Source organism: Vitis vinifera, chromosome 18 (assembly GCF_030704535.1).
Source record: "Vitis vinifera cultivar Pinot Noir 40024 chromosome 18, ASM3070453v1".
In the NCBI taxonomy this organism is placed as follows: domain Eukaryota; kingdom Viridiplantae; phylum Streptophyta; class Magnoliopsida; order Vitales; family Vitaceae; genus Vitis; species Vitis vinifera.
In genome coordinates this window covers 26,103,780-26,120,880 of record NC_081822.1, presented here as the reverse complement: position 1 = coordinate 26,120,880, position 17,101 = coordinate 26,103,780, and the positions used below count along the sequence as shown (strand labels likewise).

At 30.6% G+C, this 17,101-nt stretch overlaps 1 protein-coding gene and 1 pseudogene across 1 annotated transcript; both read left to right on the top strand.

Annotated features, from left to right (window-relative positions):
- LOC100261094 (disease resistance protein RPV1-like) overlaps positions 1–1,314 on the top strand; it is a 37,014-nt pseudogene extending 35,700 nt beyond the window's left edge.
- A 3,495-nt stretch (positions 1,315–4,809) lies between these two features.
- LOC100266302 (disease resistance protein RPV1) lies at positions 4,810–15,923 on the top strand. Its single transcript, XM_002264363.5, has 8 exons — positions 4,810–5,459; positions 6,244–7,327; positions 7,442–7,780; positions 7,877–7,979; positions 8,067–8,830; positions 10,994–12,523; positions 12,600–13,382; positions 15,736–15,923. The coding sequence occupies exons 1-7, from the start codon at positions 4,996–4,998 to the stop codon at positions 13,335–13,337; spliced, it is 5,022 nt and encodes a 1,673-aa protein (XP_002264399.1). The 5' UTR covers positions 4,810–4,995; the 3' UTR covers positions 13,338–13,382; positions 15,736–15,923.
- The last annotated feature ends 1,178 nt before the right edge of the window (positions 15,924–17,101 follow it).

Here is a 17,101-nt window from a genome sequence, read left to right as displayed (position 1 = left end):
GTAAGCCCTTCAAGCCCCAAGCTTTCTTCAAAGCTTTCCTCCCTTTGTAAGATATTTCTCCTTATGTATAATATAAATATGTTTTGATTACCTCCTATATGGATGGTTTTTAATTAAGTTTTGTTTTTATTTCATTTTATATTCTTGTACCTCCTACATGGATGGTTTTAATTAAGCTTTGATTTTAATTTTATGTTTTTTATTCTTATACCGCCTATCATGGCCGGTTTTAAGCTTATCATGAACTAACAAGTTTTTTGGTTCCTTCTCTTTAAATTTCTTGTTGGATATCTTTTGTATTTTCTGATTCCTCTTCTTTGTATTGAATCATGACATAATTCCTGTTTTCATTGCATATGACCTTGTCCTGGGTGTCTATGGTATATATATATATTTGTTCTTCATATCGATGGATTCGATATTTTGTACCCAAATTAGTGCAAGAATATTTTCTTTGTTAAAATTTCCCAGTGTTGTGTAGGATTTAGATTTTCTTCCACTTAAGTTTCAGATTTTTTTTTTTTCTGAATTTTGTCATTGACTTCGTCAATTATTAGCATCCAATATATATATATATATATATATATATATATATATATATATATATATATATATATATAGCATTAGGTTGTAAAAACAAAATCAATAGATAAATCAAGAAAATTTTCTAAGAAAATATGGTAAAAAAACTCTAATCTCCATGAACTTTTCTCCTTTCAAATTGAATACTTCTTTTCTATACCATACATGATTTTTTTGTTCATTGGTCGTGTAGTTAAAATTTTCACTTGGAAAGATTTTAATCCAAAGATTGATAAAAGAAACAATGGGCTCGTATAGGAAAAACATATCATAACAATATGTTTAAGAAATACGGGAGATCATGTTGGAATTTTGATGAAAATTTCAATTACTAATTTATTATATTTTGTTTTTTAATTTATTTTTTGTTTGTTTTTTTTTCTTTTTTATTTATAGGAGAAGATGTTAGAGCTTTAATATCGCCAATTGTAGAGGGAGTTGTGGCAACGATGGAGGCAGAAATTTGTGAGAAGGTTTAGGACAAAGATGTCAGAGACTTTGGTTTTGAAGGTCAATAACATAAATAAAAAAGATCAAATAACATCAATCAAAATTTGGAGAAATTTTGCATCATCAGGCCAAGTGTCCTCATGACCCTCTTTTATGATATGTATATGGTTAATTCTCCTCATTTTTTTTGTTCATATTGATGTGGTTATTTTGTGACTAACACTATGTTAGAATGACACTTTACTTTTTTTATATAACTTTTAGCATACATATTTATTGTTATGATTACTTATTATGGTTACATATATTACCAATGAGGTTATGTGTAATATATTTTGATTTTTATAAGGTTTTGGAATAAAAATATTCATTGTAATATTTTAATTAGATTTAAATAGTACTAGAAAATGTATAATTATAATACGAAAAAAAAAATTGTAAATACATTTCTTGATGAAACTATTTAGATTTAAATAGTACTAGAAAATGTATAATTATAATATGAAAAAAAAATTTGTAAATACATTTCTTGATGAAACTATTCATTTTTGAAAGGTAACACCCCATGAAATATTTTATTATTGAAGGTTCTTACATCATTTACAATAAATTTATAATTCATTGGTGATACTTTTGGAGACGAATTATTTTACCAGTAAAGAGATTTGCTAATGAAATGAATTTTTTATTGTTAATTATTGACCACATTGGGGACAATCGATGATTTTTTTAGTGATACAATTCTTTTACTTTTGTTGATGAAATATTTTGTATGGAAAAACCTTCATTGATGAAATTTCTATTTCATCGTAGAAAACTTTGGGCAATAAAATGAGATTTTTGTGGGTATACTTTCAATGACTGGTGTAGGGAGATGAACATGACACGAGACACTTTTTGTCGGGAAATGTTTTTTTAGATGAAATTCAAACTTTCAATAAGAAAGCATTTTATTACTAAAAGTCAATTTTCTTATAGTTCCATTGCTATAAGTCATATTACAAATAGTGCTTTTAAAATATTTTTTTGTTGAATTTCTCAAATTGCTTTAAAATATTTTTTTGTTAAAACATTAAAACAAATAATCAAAATATAATTTCAAAACATTCATTCATAAATCGTCACTAATTTTACATTTACTAGTAACAAATTTCTTGAAAAAAAAATATCAAATAAGAAACCAAAGTCCTCAAAAGTAAAGTCATCCTAACAAAATAAAAATAGTTGGCATGACCAATATCCCAAGTATGTTGCTTCCTTCCTCGAATATAGAAAAGATAAGTTACCATGCATCTTATGGAAGGAAAGAATCATGAAAAGTAAATTACCCTTTCTGCAAGTACATTTATTCAGATTAATTGCAAGAATTGGAACAAAGAAACTAAAATGAATTCGGCCATAGTATATACGATGAAAATCCTTTCTTTCCAAATCAAGGAATTAAGAGATATTTTCTAACTCATTTGATCTAGAATTGGTGGGAACTAAAATGAATTGACTTCCAGTCATATTATTTACAATGAAACCCTTTCTTTCCAAATCAATAGTTTACTTCAAGTTAGATCAAGTGTTTCTAGCCATTCCAAAAACCCCCAAAACTAACTTTTTTTTTTTTTTTTCTTCTTGGAATTGAACTTCTAATTTTGCCAATATGAAATTGAAATGATACAAAAACTAACAGGCAACTAACAGAATTGAGAAATTTGATATACTAGTACAGTATTGAATATGAACTACCTATTCTGTGTTGAATGATTAATTCAACAATAAAAGTAAAAAAGGAGAAGCTCATTTGAAGGACTTTATCTTTGATTCACAGAAAATTGTACCAAAGGCCTTCTTAATTTAGATAATATATTGTCTAAGTATCAAGTGTTTGCCAAATCAGCAAAACTAGGAAGAAGAGAAAGGAAAAAAAGAAAGAAGAAGAAAAAAAGCACAAGCACATCCCAAACCACAGAAACATGTCAAGAAAATGCACGAAATAATCTGATCAAGAGAAGAGATTTCCATCATACCAAGAGAGTTTGACCCACATATTTTAATGCCATTATCAATCATATACAATGACTAGATAATAGATATTAGATAATCCTTGATTCAAAATTGTTTTATCTTCCTAACATCAGAAGGAAGTATTATGAAACTGATGTGATTCTGATCAAAATTTTGTGTCTTCAAAGCACCAGTCAATTCAATAAATATCATCTGGTCGTTTAAAAAGTTAAATGAATAAATTGGGTTTGTTTCAAAATAAGTGCGACTCCAACATTCTTTGTTATTGACCATAAATTTTGTTCTAGTTCTTGAATGCATGATTGGTCTTCAATGTAAAATGCCAGGAGGAAAAGTGAGTCCGACCATCCACCGACTGCACAAATGGGAGTAAAAGGTAAAGTAAAAGAGAGAAGCATTGGTTCAACAAAAAACTAAAAAGAAAGAAAAAAACAAAAGAGAAAGCAAAAGAGGAAAAGAGGTGACCTGAAAGAAAAAGCACCACAATGAAAAAGAAAAGCAAAAAAGAAAGGGAGAATTATGTTTTGGGGGTAGATGACCCCCCAAATTAACAAAAGGTCCATGTAACTCTTCAAATTGAGCCCAAAACCCAATGAAAGTATGGAAATTGAGTTGAAGGATATCATCCTTCAATATTTTCAAAAATGCCCATTGTTGATTTTGAGAAAAAAATTAATATTTTTTAAAAATACTTTTATTTAATTTAATATTTTTTATTTAATTTAATATTTTTTTAAAATACTTTTATGTAATTTAATATTTTTTAAAATACTTTAATTTAATTTAATATTTTTAAAAAATAAATTTATTTAATTTAATATTTAAAAAATATTTAATTTAATTTTTTTAAATACTTTAATTTAATTTAATATTTTTGAAAAAAAAAATTAATTTAATATTTTTGAAAAAAAAATTTAATTTAATATTTTTGAAAAAAAAATTTAATTTAATATTTTTGAAAAAAAATTATTTAATTTCATATTTTTGAAAACTACTTTTATTTAATTTAGTATTTTTGAAAAAAAAAATTATTGAAAAAAAATTATTTAACTTAATTTTATAAAATATTTTATATGTGTTCTTAAAGGGTATATTTGTCCGTTACTATTTCATATCCTTCAACTCAATTTGAAGAGTTATACGGACCTTTTGTTAATTTGGGGGCCCATCTACCTCCAAAAGATAATTCTCCCAAAAAGAAAAAGACAAAAAAAAAAAAAAGGAGAAACCGAAAGAAGAAAGAGAAAATTAAAAAATAAAATACAAATTAAATGGGTTGATGTAAATATGATATGAACATTAATGCTTGACTATATATTTCAAATAAGTGTTAAAAGGCATTTGCAATAAATTTCCATAATTTTTTCTTATGGTATATTTTTTTAGTGCCTAACTATATTTTCGATTTTACTAAAACTTCGAGAAATATTTTATCATGTCATATTCTTCTTCTGATATAAATATTAGAGGCTTTGTCTTACCCCATCAATTAATTTAATATATGTTTAACATTAGCTCTCTTTCTTTCTGTCTTTGTTGTATTGAAAGCTTAATGGATGCAAATATAGTATAAAAGAAGTGGCCCCAAAGCATAAAAAGGGAAAAGGAGGAAAAGTAAAGACAAATAAGATGGGATCCACCTGGACTCAATCAATAAGAATGCTAAAGAAATACTTGTTTTCAACTTTATTGAAATGCAAAATGACAACAAGGACTTCAACTTTGTTGATTTTCAGGCACCATCCCTTCTAAAGAGGTCCAACAAATGGGGGATAATTGAGAATAAAGAAGACTCATGCCAAACCCATGATTGGCAAAAAGATATTTACTGCCTCTAAAGTTGTGCCCTTCCTTCCATGATCATTATGTTTTAAGGGTAGGGGAAGTCACTCAGCATCCAAAGCCCTCCTCAAAACTCTTGCAGTTTTTGGTACAAGCCATCTAGTAATGGCTTCTGCGGACCGAAATTACGATGTATTCTTGAGTTTTAGAGGTGAAGACACCCGCAAAAATTTCAGTGATCATCTCTACACCACTTTGATTGCAAATGGAATTCATACTTTCAGAGACAGTGAAGAACTTGATAAAGGAGGAGATATTGCATCTGAACTCTCAAGAGTAATTCAGAAATCAAGGATTTTCATTATCATATTCTCAAGAAATTATGCTACTTCGAAATGGTGTTTAAATGAACTTGTAAAAATCACTGAGCGTATGACACAGAAAGAGTCAACAATCCATCCTGTTTTCTACCATGTGAATCCATCAGAAGTGCGACATCAATCCGGAAGTTATGGAGAGGCCTTTTCCAACTATGAAAAGGATGCAGACCTAGAGAAGGAGAACATAGTGAAGTGGAGGGCTGCCTTGACACAAGTAGGCAATCTATCCGGATGGCATGTGGATAACCAGTAAGTATACTTTCCTTCACCATTTAATTTAGAAATTCACTTCTAACTAATCAAGCAGCAAAAGTTGGCACAAATCTTATATAAGTTTCCTTTTCTTTTCTTCACTTGCATGTAAACATGACATAACTAAATTATACTTACAATAAATTGGCTAGACCCCATTTTCCTTTCCATTTTAGGGGATTCTATTTTGGCTTCAGTTCTTTTCCCTTCTACCATCCAAATCTTTTTTAATACAAAATTAACATAACAAACTATGATAAATGTCCTAATATTCTTCCTTAACCCTAATCTTAACACCATTTCCTTCCCTTTCTTCTCCACGTTCCTTGCACTTCAAATTGAGGAAAAGAAAAAAAGACAAACAAAGAAGGGAGAAATAGGGATGGTAATGCCATGGCCAAGGCAATGATTCCTCCTTGTCTAGGTCTCTCAATTTTTTTCCCCTTTATCTTGAAGTGAGGAAGAAAATGGGAAGGAAAAGAGAATGAGATGTGAAAGGATAAGAAACTAGATTAGGATCAGGGTTTCATTGGAAGGAAGAAAAAGAGAAAATTTTCAGAATTTCATATATCCATATTTTAATATATATATATATATAGAAATTATGGGGTATGGAAAGAAAATCATTGGTCCAAATACTATCCACCCACATTCTATTGCATGCCAATCGTACAAATCTAATGGATAACATCAAACATCACCAAATTTCTCCAAATTTTGTTCTAGTACTTCAATCGGCAGCTCATTCTAACTCATGATATGTACTTTTTAATTGGTGCAGATATGAGTCAGAGGTACTCATAGGAATCACTAATGACATCATCAGAAGATTAAATCGTGAGCCTTTAAATGTGGGCAAGAACATAATCGGAATGAGTTTTCATTTGGAAAAACTCAAATCATTGATGAACATTGAGTCAAATGAGGTTTGTGTGGTTGGGATATCTGGAATCGGTGGAATTGGTAAAACTACTATTGCTAAAGCTATTTATAATGATATCTCATATGAATTCCATGGTAGTTGCTTTCTTAAAAATGTTAGAGAGAGATCTAAAGATAATACACTTCAATTGCAACAAGAACTTCTTCATGGTATCCTAAGGGGAAAATGTTTGAAAGTAAGCAATATTGAAGAAGGACTCAAGATGATAAAAAATTGTCTTAACTCAAAAAAGGTTCTTGTTGTCCTTGATGATGTGGACGCTCTAAAGCAATTGGAATACTTGGCTGAAGAGCCTGAGTGGTTTAGTACAAAAAGCATTGTCATCATAACCACTAGAGATAAACGTTTCCTCACTCAATATGGGAAGCATGTATCATATGAGGTTGAGAAACTAAATGAAGAAGAATCTATTGAGCTCTTTAGTAGGTGGGCATTTAAACAGAATCTGCCTCAAGAAGCTTATAGAAACCTCTCCTACCACATAATAGAATATGCTAAAGGCCTTCCATTAGCACTCAAAGTTTTGGGCTCCTTTTTTCTTGGAAAGACAAGATCTCAATGGAAAGAAGCATTGCATAAGCTAGAAAAGATACCTCACATAGAGATTCAAAATGTACTTAAAATAAGCTATGATGGACTCAATGATATAGAGAAAGGAATATTCCTTGATATTGCATGTTTTTTCGAAGGGGAAGATAAAGAAGTTGTTTCAAGAATATTACATAATGTCTCTATAGAGTGTGGAATAAGTATTCTTCATGATAAGGGTTTGATAACTATTTTAGAAAATAAGTTAGAGATGCATAATTTGATACAACAAATGGGTCATGAAATTGTTCGCCAAGAATGTCCGAAAGAGCCTGGAAAATGGAGCAGATTGTGGGATCCTGAAGATGTTTATCGAGTACTAACCAAAAATACGGTAAGAAACTAAATACATGAATGTAAGCCTTTGTATGTGTGTTTTTATAAGCTTTAATGGAAATATTTTTATTATGTGGTTTATTCATTGCTTATTTTAGCCATTTTGTTCTAGGGGACAGAAGCTATTGAAGGAATAATCCTAGACATATCTGCATCAGAACAGATACAATTCACTACAGAAGCTTTTAAAATGATGAACAGACTTAGATTGCTCATAGTACATCAAGATGCAAAATACGATTCTATGGTAGAACATCATGTTGTGGGGGATCAAGTGCAACTCTCTAAGATGCACCTTCCTGCAAACTTTCAAATTCCTTCTTTTGAGTTAACATTTCTCCATTGGGATGGATACTCCTTGGAATCTTTGCCCTCAAATTTTCAAGCAGATAATCTTGTTGAACTCCATTTACGGTGTAGCAACATAAAACAACTTTGTGAAGGAAATATGGTATGAATATTATTTAGTCCTAGCTATTTTGTTTTAGATAAATTTTAAAGTTTGTAGAAGTTTATCTACTAAAATAAATTTCCTTTTTTTTTCCAGATATTTAACATATTAAAGGTCATCAATCTCAGTTTTTCTGTGCATCTCATCAAAATCCCAGACATCACAAGTGTGCCGAATTTGGAGATTCTAATTCTAGAAGGTTATACAATCTAGTTTACCTATGGTTCACCAATCAATATATGGGGTTGTTGAATAACTTTTGGTATATTTTTTTGGAATTGGATAGGTTGTACAAACCTCATGAGTCTTCCGAGTGACATTTACAAGTTGAAAGGCCTTCGTACTCTGTGTTGCCGTGAATGTTTAAAGCTAAGGAGTTTCCCAGAAATCAAGGAAAGAATGAAAAATCTAAGGGAGCTTTATCTAAGCGAGACAGATTTAAAAGAGTTACCATCATCCTCAACAAAACATCTTAAGGGCCTTACAGACTTGGATTTGACAGGATGCAGAAACCTTATACATGTTCCAAAGAGCATTTGTGCAATGAGGTCTCTTAAAGCTCTCAGTTTTAGTTACTGTCCAAAACTGGACAAATTGCCGGAGGACTTGGAGAGCCTGCCTTGCTTAGAGAGTCTTTCATTGAATTTCCTTAGATGTGAACTGCCTTGTTTGTCAGGTTTATCCTCCTTAAAAGAATTATCTCTAGACCAATCCAATATAACTGGTGAAGTAATCCCGAATGACAATGGCTTGTCCTCATTGAAGTCCTTAAGTCTTAACTACAATAGAATGGAACGGGGGATACTCAGTAACATTTTCTGCCTCTCTTCATTGGAAGAATTAAAACTCAGGGGGAACCATTTTAGTACAATACCTGCTGGCATAAGTAAACTTCCAAGATTGAGATCTCTTAACTTGAGCCACTGCAAGAAGCTTCTACAAATTCCAGAGCTTCCTTCAAGTCTGCGAGCTTTAGATACACATGGTTCACCAGTTACTTTATCATCAGGTCCGTGGAGTCTCCTCAAATGCTTCAAGTCGGCAATTCAGGTATGATTTTCATGGCACCTTAGGGCTTGTTCCACCATGTTTTCTAAATTAGATTTCAAGATTAAAAATAAAAAATAAAAAAAACTGAAGAAAGGATTTTTCTATATTTTTTTTTTATTTTGTTATGATTAGTATATTTGACAAGTTTTTCAAAACAGATTTCAAGAACAAACTAAACAAAGAACACTTCGAGGAAAAATATTTATAGTAGTGTTTTCAAAAGATAAATAGTTTTTGATAAAATATGGATAGTAACACTATAATAAAAGAATAAAGCATTCTTTCTTAGAAAAAAAATGATCATAGTTTAAGTATATTATTTTGTTAAAAGTGAATAATAATATTATTTTGTTAAAAGTGAAAAATAATATTTTGTTTAAAATAAGTTATGAAAGAAGCACTATTCACTATTCACTTCTTTTTTTATATATATGAATAAGTGAGGTTTTTTCATTGCATATACACAATACTACCTAAATAGTGACAAGATGTTTTGTATCAAATTAATTTTAAAATTATCATATTCATTATTGAATAAAATGTAATAAGTCTCATTTGATTTAAAATCTATTTACCCATGAGAAAACTAAAAAAGTTTATAGTTATATGTAAATGAGAAATAATAGAATTAGTCCATGAATTTTGGTTTTTGAGGTGTAAATTATTTTTAAAAGTTATCAAACTTATGAAAAAAATTGATCTATCAATTGGGTTGCTTGTTCATGTATTTGTTTTTCTTTTTTTGTTAGGTTGTTTGTGTTGTGGTAGTGGAAGCACCAATGTAAGCATATTAATGGAAGAACACAAAAAATAAAGCAAACTATATAGAAAGATAATACCTACTTTCCAAATATAAGAGAATATTTTATTATATGATATAGAATATTATAGAGAACAAAAATAGATACAACTACTGGATCTCACAACATCTCATTTTTCTTCACTCTTTGTATCTCCACCTTGAACCATGAGTCCTTTTACTTCACTAGGTGTCTCTCACTCTTTCTCACATATACACTTAAATAAGCTCTTTCGCTCCCCTGGGTGTCTTTTGCTTTTCCTCATATCTCTATTACATCTCTCTCATAACTTTTTCCCGACTTAGAATATTTATAAAGATATTCTCACTAACTTTCCTTATTCTATAAAGACAGATCTAATTACAATCACATGTAAACTTAGAAAATATTCTATGTAATATTCCTTTTACAAAAAGAAGTATATTCCACTTAGAATCAAATTTCATTAAGTTGATCTTCAATCTCTCCATGATCTATGGTTTCCTTGTGCCCGTTGCTCTCCTCGTGTGCCACTTTTCCTTTTGTGTACCACATTCTTGTTGCATTCCACAATCTTCTTGTTTCTTGTATTATTGATGATAGAAAAATTGATTTCACCTTTCACTAAAATTCTATGTAATCTTCTTTTGGGCTCTAATCCCTTTGCTTTTCCTGAAGTCTTCAAATTTGGAACATCTTCAACCAAGTTTCTTCTAGGCATCTTCACCCATGGCTCTTCCTAGACCTCTTCAACCAAGGCTCTGATACCACTTATTATGCCAACGAAAGTACCAATGTAAACATATTAGTGGAATAATACAAAAAATAAAACAAACCACATCGAAAGGTACATGAAGTTTTAACGTGATTCAACCAATCATGCCTACTTTTACTTATGAGAGAGAATATTTCAATATATGATAAAGAATTTATGGAGGATAAAAATAAATACAACTACTGGGTCCTAAAACATCCTACTTTTCTCACTCCTAGTATCGTCACCTTGAACCATGAACCCTTTTGCTCCACTAGGTGTCTTTCATTCTTTCTCACATCTACACCCTAGTGAGCTCTCTTACTCTACCAATTGTCTCTCAATCTTCCTTATATCTCTATCCCATCTCTCTCATAATTTCTTTCCCCTCATGACCTAGAATATTTATAGAGATATTTTCACTAGTTTTCCTTATTCTATAAGAAATCTAATTATTATTACATATAAAGGAAATATTTTATATAATGTTGCTTTTACAAAAAGAAATTAAACATAAACTTTTTTTTCTTGTTGTCAAGACTAGAGAATTGTTTTTAAATGTTGGCCAGACATTCCCTATACTTTTTAGGCAGGCACTGGACTTACATATTCCTTAATTTTATAATACAGGAGACAGATTGTAATTTCACAAAAGTTGTGTTCATTCCTGGAGATAGTGGGATTCCAAAGTGGATAAATGGTTTCCAAAAGGGAAGTTATGCAGAAAGAATGCTTCCTCAGAATTGGTACCAAGATAACATGTTCTTGGGATTTTCCATAGGCTGTGCCTATGTTCTGCTTGATAATGAATCTGACCGTGAATTTGACTACAGCTCTGAAAATGAATCTGAGCATACGTCCTCAGACGAATCTGATTACAGCTCCGAGAATGAAGAATCTCAGAAAAAATCTGCTCATACATCTCATAATTTAGAATGTCATTTGATTATGGAAGGTGAAGGTGATGATCTTAGAGACTTGGAGCATTTCCCATTTCCTTTTGATTGTGAGTGCTATGAAGATGATGAGGATGGGGTATCAGATCAGATGTGGGTAATGTATTATCCTAAGGTAGCTATTCCTGAAAATTTTCACTCTAACCAATGGACGGCACTTCAGGCTTCAATAGAGGGCTATAACCGCTATGGTAAACCCTTGAAAGTAAAATACTGTGTCATTGATCTTATATATGACCTAGCTCATCAAAACAGGGACCTGGCTGGGACATTTAGAGATCACGGATATAGCTGCTCAGATTGTCAATTGGATACGGAATGTGAATTGAAGCTTTGTTTAGCGGGCAATGAATTCTATGAACTGCCCACTATTGAGTGTCCCTTAGCACTTGATAGTTTGTGTTTGCGCAACTGCGAAAAGCTTGAGAGTCTTCCAAGTGACATTTGTAAGTTGAAATCCCTTAAAAGTCTCTTTTGCTCTGGCTGTTCGGAACTAAAGAGCTTTCCGGAAATCGTGGAGAATATGGAAAATTTAAGAAAGCTTTATTTAAACCAAACAGCTATAGAAGAGCTACCATCCTCAATTGATCATCTACAAGGGCTTCAGTGTCTGAGTGTGGAAAGTTGCGACAACCTTGTGAGTCTTCCAGAGAGCATTTGTAATTTGACATCTCTTAAAGTTCTTGTGGTTGATTGTTGTCCAAAGCTCTACAAGTTGCCAGAGAACTTGGGGAGCCTCCGAAGTTTAGAAGAGCTTTATGCTACACATTCATATTCAATTGGCTGTCAGTTGCCTTCTTTATCAGGTTTATGTTCCTTGAGAATATTAGATATACAAAATTCAAATCTATCACAAAGAGCAATCCCGAATGACATTTGCTGCCTCTACTCATTGAAACTATTAAATCTTAGCAACTTCAATCTAATTGAAGGAGGAATCCCCAGAGAAATTTACAACCTATCATCACTTCAAGCATTACTTCTAGGGGGGAACCATTTTAGTAGTATACCTGATGGCATCAGTAGACTTACAGCACTGAGAGTTCTTGACTTGAGCCACTGTCAAAACCTACTAAGAATTCCAGAGTTCTCATCAAGTCTGCAAGTTTTAGATGTACACAGCTGCACATCCCTGGAAACTTTATCAAGTCCATCAAATCTTCTTCAATCTTGTCTGTTAAAATGCTTCAAATCATTAATTCAGGTATGATCTTCATGGAATTTTGATTACATTTTTCGCTTTTATGCAGACATGAGATTTACATTGTACTTTTGTGCAGGATTTGGAACTTGAGAATGATATTCCAATAGAACCCCATGTTGCTCCCTATTTGAATGGTGGAATTAGCATTGCCATTCCTAGAAGTAGTGGAATTCCAGAGTGGATAAGGTATCAGAAAGAGGGATCCAAAGTTGCAAAAAAGCTTCCACGGAACTGGTACAAAAATGATGACTTCTTAGGATTTGCTTTATTCTCCATTCACGTTCCACTTGATTATGAATCTGATGACTTATTTGATAACCAAGACACTTGGAGTTCAGAATCTGATATTGAATATGAGGATGAAATTGATAACCAAGAAACTCCAAGCTCAGAACCTGACAATGAATCTGAGGATGGCCTTGATAATGAAAATACTTGGAGTTTAGAATGTGAATTAACTATAGGTGATGATCATCGATTCTGGTTCAAGGATCATGTATCGTTTCAATGCTGCTGTAAATGTGACATTGATGATGATGTACCAAATCAAGTGTGGGTGACCTATTATCCTAAGATTATTATTCCAATGAAGTATGCCTCCAACAAAAGGAGGCGCTTGAAGGCTTCATTTCAGGGTTTCTTTTGTGGTGAACCAGTGGAAGTGGAAAAGTGTGGGATCCAGCTTATATATGCCCGAGATGATGAGCAGAAGATCATATCCAGGCAAGATGATGCTAAGAGGAGCTGTGACGATGTAGAAGACAACCCAGCTGATGAGCCCCACCATAAAAGGTTCAAACAGCCCCAACACTGATCTCAAGCTTGAAGCTGAATAATGCAATTGCTTCTCTAATTATTGGTGAGTCGCTTTCCTTTCTCAGAAGTCTGATTTGAAGGGCGAAATTCTTTCATTTTTTTCTACTATTAATTATTTATCTTTTCCAAAATTTAACAAACGAAAAAAAATCCATTTTTTTGGAGATAACTTGAGGCAATTAAACACCAAAAAGATGATGCTAAGGGGATTTGTTATGATGTAGAAGAAATTAGCAATATCCCACTGACTACTCTTTGCTGATAAAGGACCATAAACTAAAGGCTTAGAATGTCAATGGTACGAGTAAAGCCCTCTGTTCCAACATCTTTTCTCTTGGTTGTTGATTTGAAATTGCGTCTTTCAAACCTCACAATTTTTCTTGTTTCAAATTATTTACCAGCTCCACTATTTTTTACTCGGTAGAAAAAAATTTTACCATTAGAAAATTTTGTTTTGTATATGCCATATGGTCTCACTTTGTTTTATATATAATAACATGCAACATGCACCTACAACACTACTTGTTAAGCCCTATTGTTTATATTTCTTGTTCACTTTCAATATCAGTATGCCTTATTGTGTTTAGAATAACTCATTTCTTTTATTATTTTTTTATATTTATAAATAGAACGTACACTTTTGATAACCCATTTTTATGTTGTTTTTTTATCTAATTCTTTTTTGAATCAAAGAGAGATTCAACAACTAAATGAAATATCGATTCTTTGGGATCCTTCCATTCTTCAAATCGAACTGTGAGTGTTTAACTAGGTTGGAAATTCCGAACAAAATTCCTAAGTGTCCCCTAACTCGGCTTTCCAATTCCTATTCGGACTACTTGACTTTGAAGACTAAAACTTTGCTAAGAGGCCAAGATATGTAGCTGAGTGTGTGGTGATTGGATGTGAATCAACCCGGTTTTTAATCTTTAAATGTGTTAGAAAGTTGGGAGAAATGGTTTTTGGTGCAGGGGTGGATCGATCCAACTAATTCTTTTTTTATCAAATCTTAGCCATTAGATTAAGGGTTTCTTTTTACACTTTAAAAAGCAATCTTCTCTCATTTTTGTTGGGGGTGACTGCAAGAAACGTGGAGAGAGCAGCCACACTCCTTGTGTTCTTCATTTTCTCATTTTGTTTTCCTAATTTGGGGCTTTTGATTGCAAATAAAATCCATTTCTTTTAATGTTTTCCAAATAAATTTTTAATGGATTTTCTTGAGCAATAAATGCATTAATTCATTCCTTTATTCACATCTCAATCTCTCATTCTATTTGGGTTTGGGTACATACCCATTTTCTTCTTGTGTGGATTCAAGAAGAGGCCGGGATTGAACTTGGTGTGGACTCCAAGTGTGCTCCGAAAGAAGAAGGAAGAAGCTAAAAATGAATGTACTAGTCAAGTAGTCCGGGAAGGATTGGTTGGCTTGAGCTAGGTAAAACCTTGTACTTAGTTTTTATTCTTCATAGTGGAGTTTTCAATCGGTGATAGACCCGTGATTTTTTATCTCTTCGGAGGTTTTTCACGTTAAAAATCCGGTGTTCATTGTCTCTTTCTCTCACTCTACATTTTGATTTATTTTTTAGGAATGTTGAAGCATTTGCATGTGTTTTGCATTGATAAATTGTTGGAAGAGTGTTGATGCATACATTCTTGCTTGTAGATGTTATGATTTGTTGAAAAGTTGTTGGAAGAAAAGTTTATTGACATTAAGATAGTCTAAGGTTAGGTAATCTTTGTTGGGAGAATTTTTAAATTGTTCTAGAACACCTATTCACCCCCCCTCTAGGTGTAGTCCATTATTGAGATTCACATTTTCAAGAACAAATATAGATAGAATTAGACTGATTCCTGAAATGCCTTTCTGGATATTCCTCAATGTCAATGTCTCGACTAATCACCGAACATGAAAAATAGATGATTATTCTTCTGTTTTCAAAAGAAATTGATTGAAATGATTTATCTATTTACAAATTATTAGAAGAGAAAATGATTTAATTTATTTTATTCAATTTTAGTCATTTTTATATTAAAATTTGAAAAGGTTTGAAAAAATTTAGATTTTTTTATAGTTTTTATTATTTCTTATTTTACTTTGGGATACTTTGTGGACATAGCAATCAATATAATCAAGTTAAAAATCTCGTGTTATTTTTATTTTCTATTCGTATGTGTGCGTGATTTGGTTAACAACAACCTCTATTGTTGCTCCATCTCTAGTGGTGTTGTACCTCCACAAGTGCTTCAATCCTCCTTGACTCTAAGATCATCAGGATAAACCACTACAACTTCACTAAGAGATTATATTCTATTTCTTATTTTTCAATTGAAGCCCTAAATTTGAAAATTACTTCTCATATTTCTAGAGTTTCCCTCCTTTTGGGGTTCATTTTCAGGTTGTGTTTGGTGGCCAAGAAAGCTACAAGAAAAAGGAAAATGGAGGTTTGTGTTTAGTGGCTGAGAAAGATGCTATATTGGGACAAAATGATACTTTTGGTTTTATTTTAATTGATATTAATATTGTATTCATTTTGTTTGTTTTACCTCTTGACCTTCCTCTCTAAATTCGTTCTTTGTTTTTCCACTTCCATCTCCCCACCCAAAACATAGAAACAATATTTATCATACACCTTTTTCGTGTGTAGATACGATAGAAATAAACATGAGAACTAGAACAGGGCATTTCCACATTTATTATATGCATACATTTATTATTCAATTACCAAGATAACTTTCTAAATTATTTTCTTTAATTTAAAATTAATTAATTAGTTTTTTTAGTTTCAAATTATTCTTAATAACTAAAAAATTCATTAAAGAATTTAAATAATTAATTATATCTATTATTTTTTTATAATCATTATATATTTTTTGAGTTTTAAATTATTTTTAAAATTATTAAACTTATTAATAAATTCAATACAAAGTTCCACTTTACTTGAGATTTATTTTTTCTAGTGAAAAAAAAATCGGAAGAATAGTTTTTCTATTTTATTTTATTTTTAAAAATTGTTTGTAAAGATCAACAATAGTATAAATTTTTAAAAAGAATTTTGTTTTTAAATTAAATGCCCAATTAGATTTTTATTATTTAGACAAAAAAACTCTCAAGGATTTGTTTAAATGAAAATAAAAAGTTATTTCAAATTATGTACAATATGAGATTTTTTTTAATAAAAATAAAAAAATTTATTTTCATTTTCATTGTCATTTTTACATAATATTGAAATGAAACCAAATTATCATTTTAACTTTATATTCTCATTTGCATCCAAACACAAGTATTGAAATTACCAAATTCATTCTTATTCAAGAAGGAACATAAATGAAAATAAAATATTCATTCCCATTCTTAAATCCCATGTACCAAACATGCCCATAATATATTCAATGGAATATATTATATTATCTTTATATTTAATTTTTAAAATTAATAAAAAAAATAGTCTATATATTATTTTTCAATGTATAAAAATAAAAATTATATTTCATTTCAATATTTTCTATTTAAAAAAAAAATGAAATTTCGTTATGTTTACAAATATTTATGCTTAAAATATTTAAACTTTATAAATAAAAGTTTTTTTATATTATATTATTCAATATATAAAAATAATTTATATATACATATATTTAATAATACATATATTAATATTGTTTTACAATATATTTTAAAAATATTTTTTAGTTCTTTTTCTTTAACCCCAATTTAACTTTATAATAAAAAAATTATTTTACATAATAATTAATATAAAAAATATA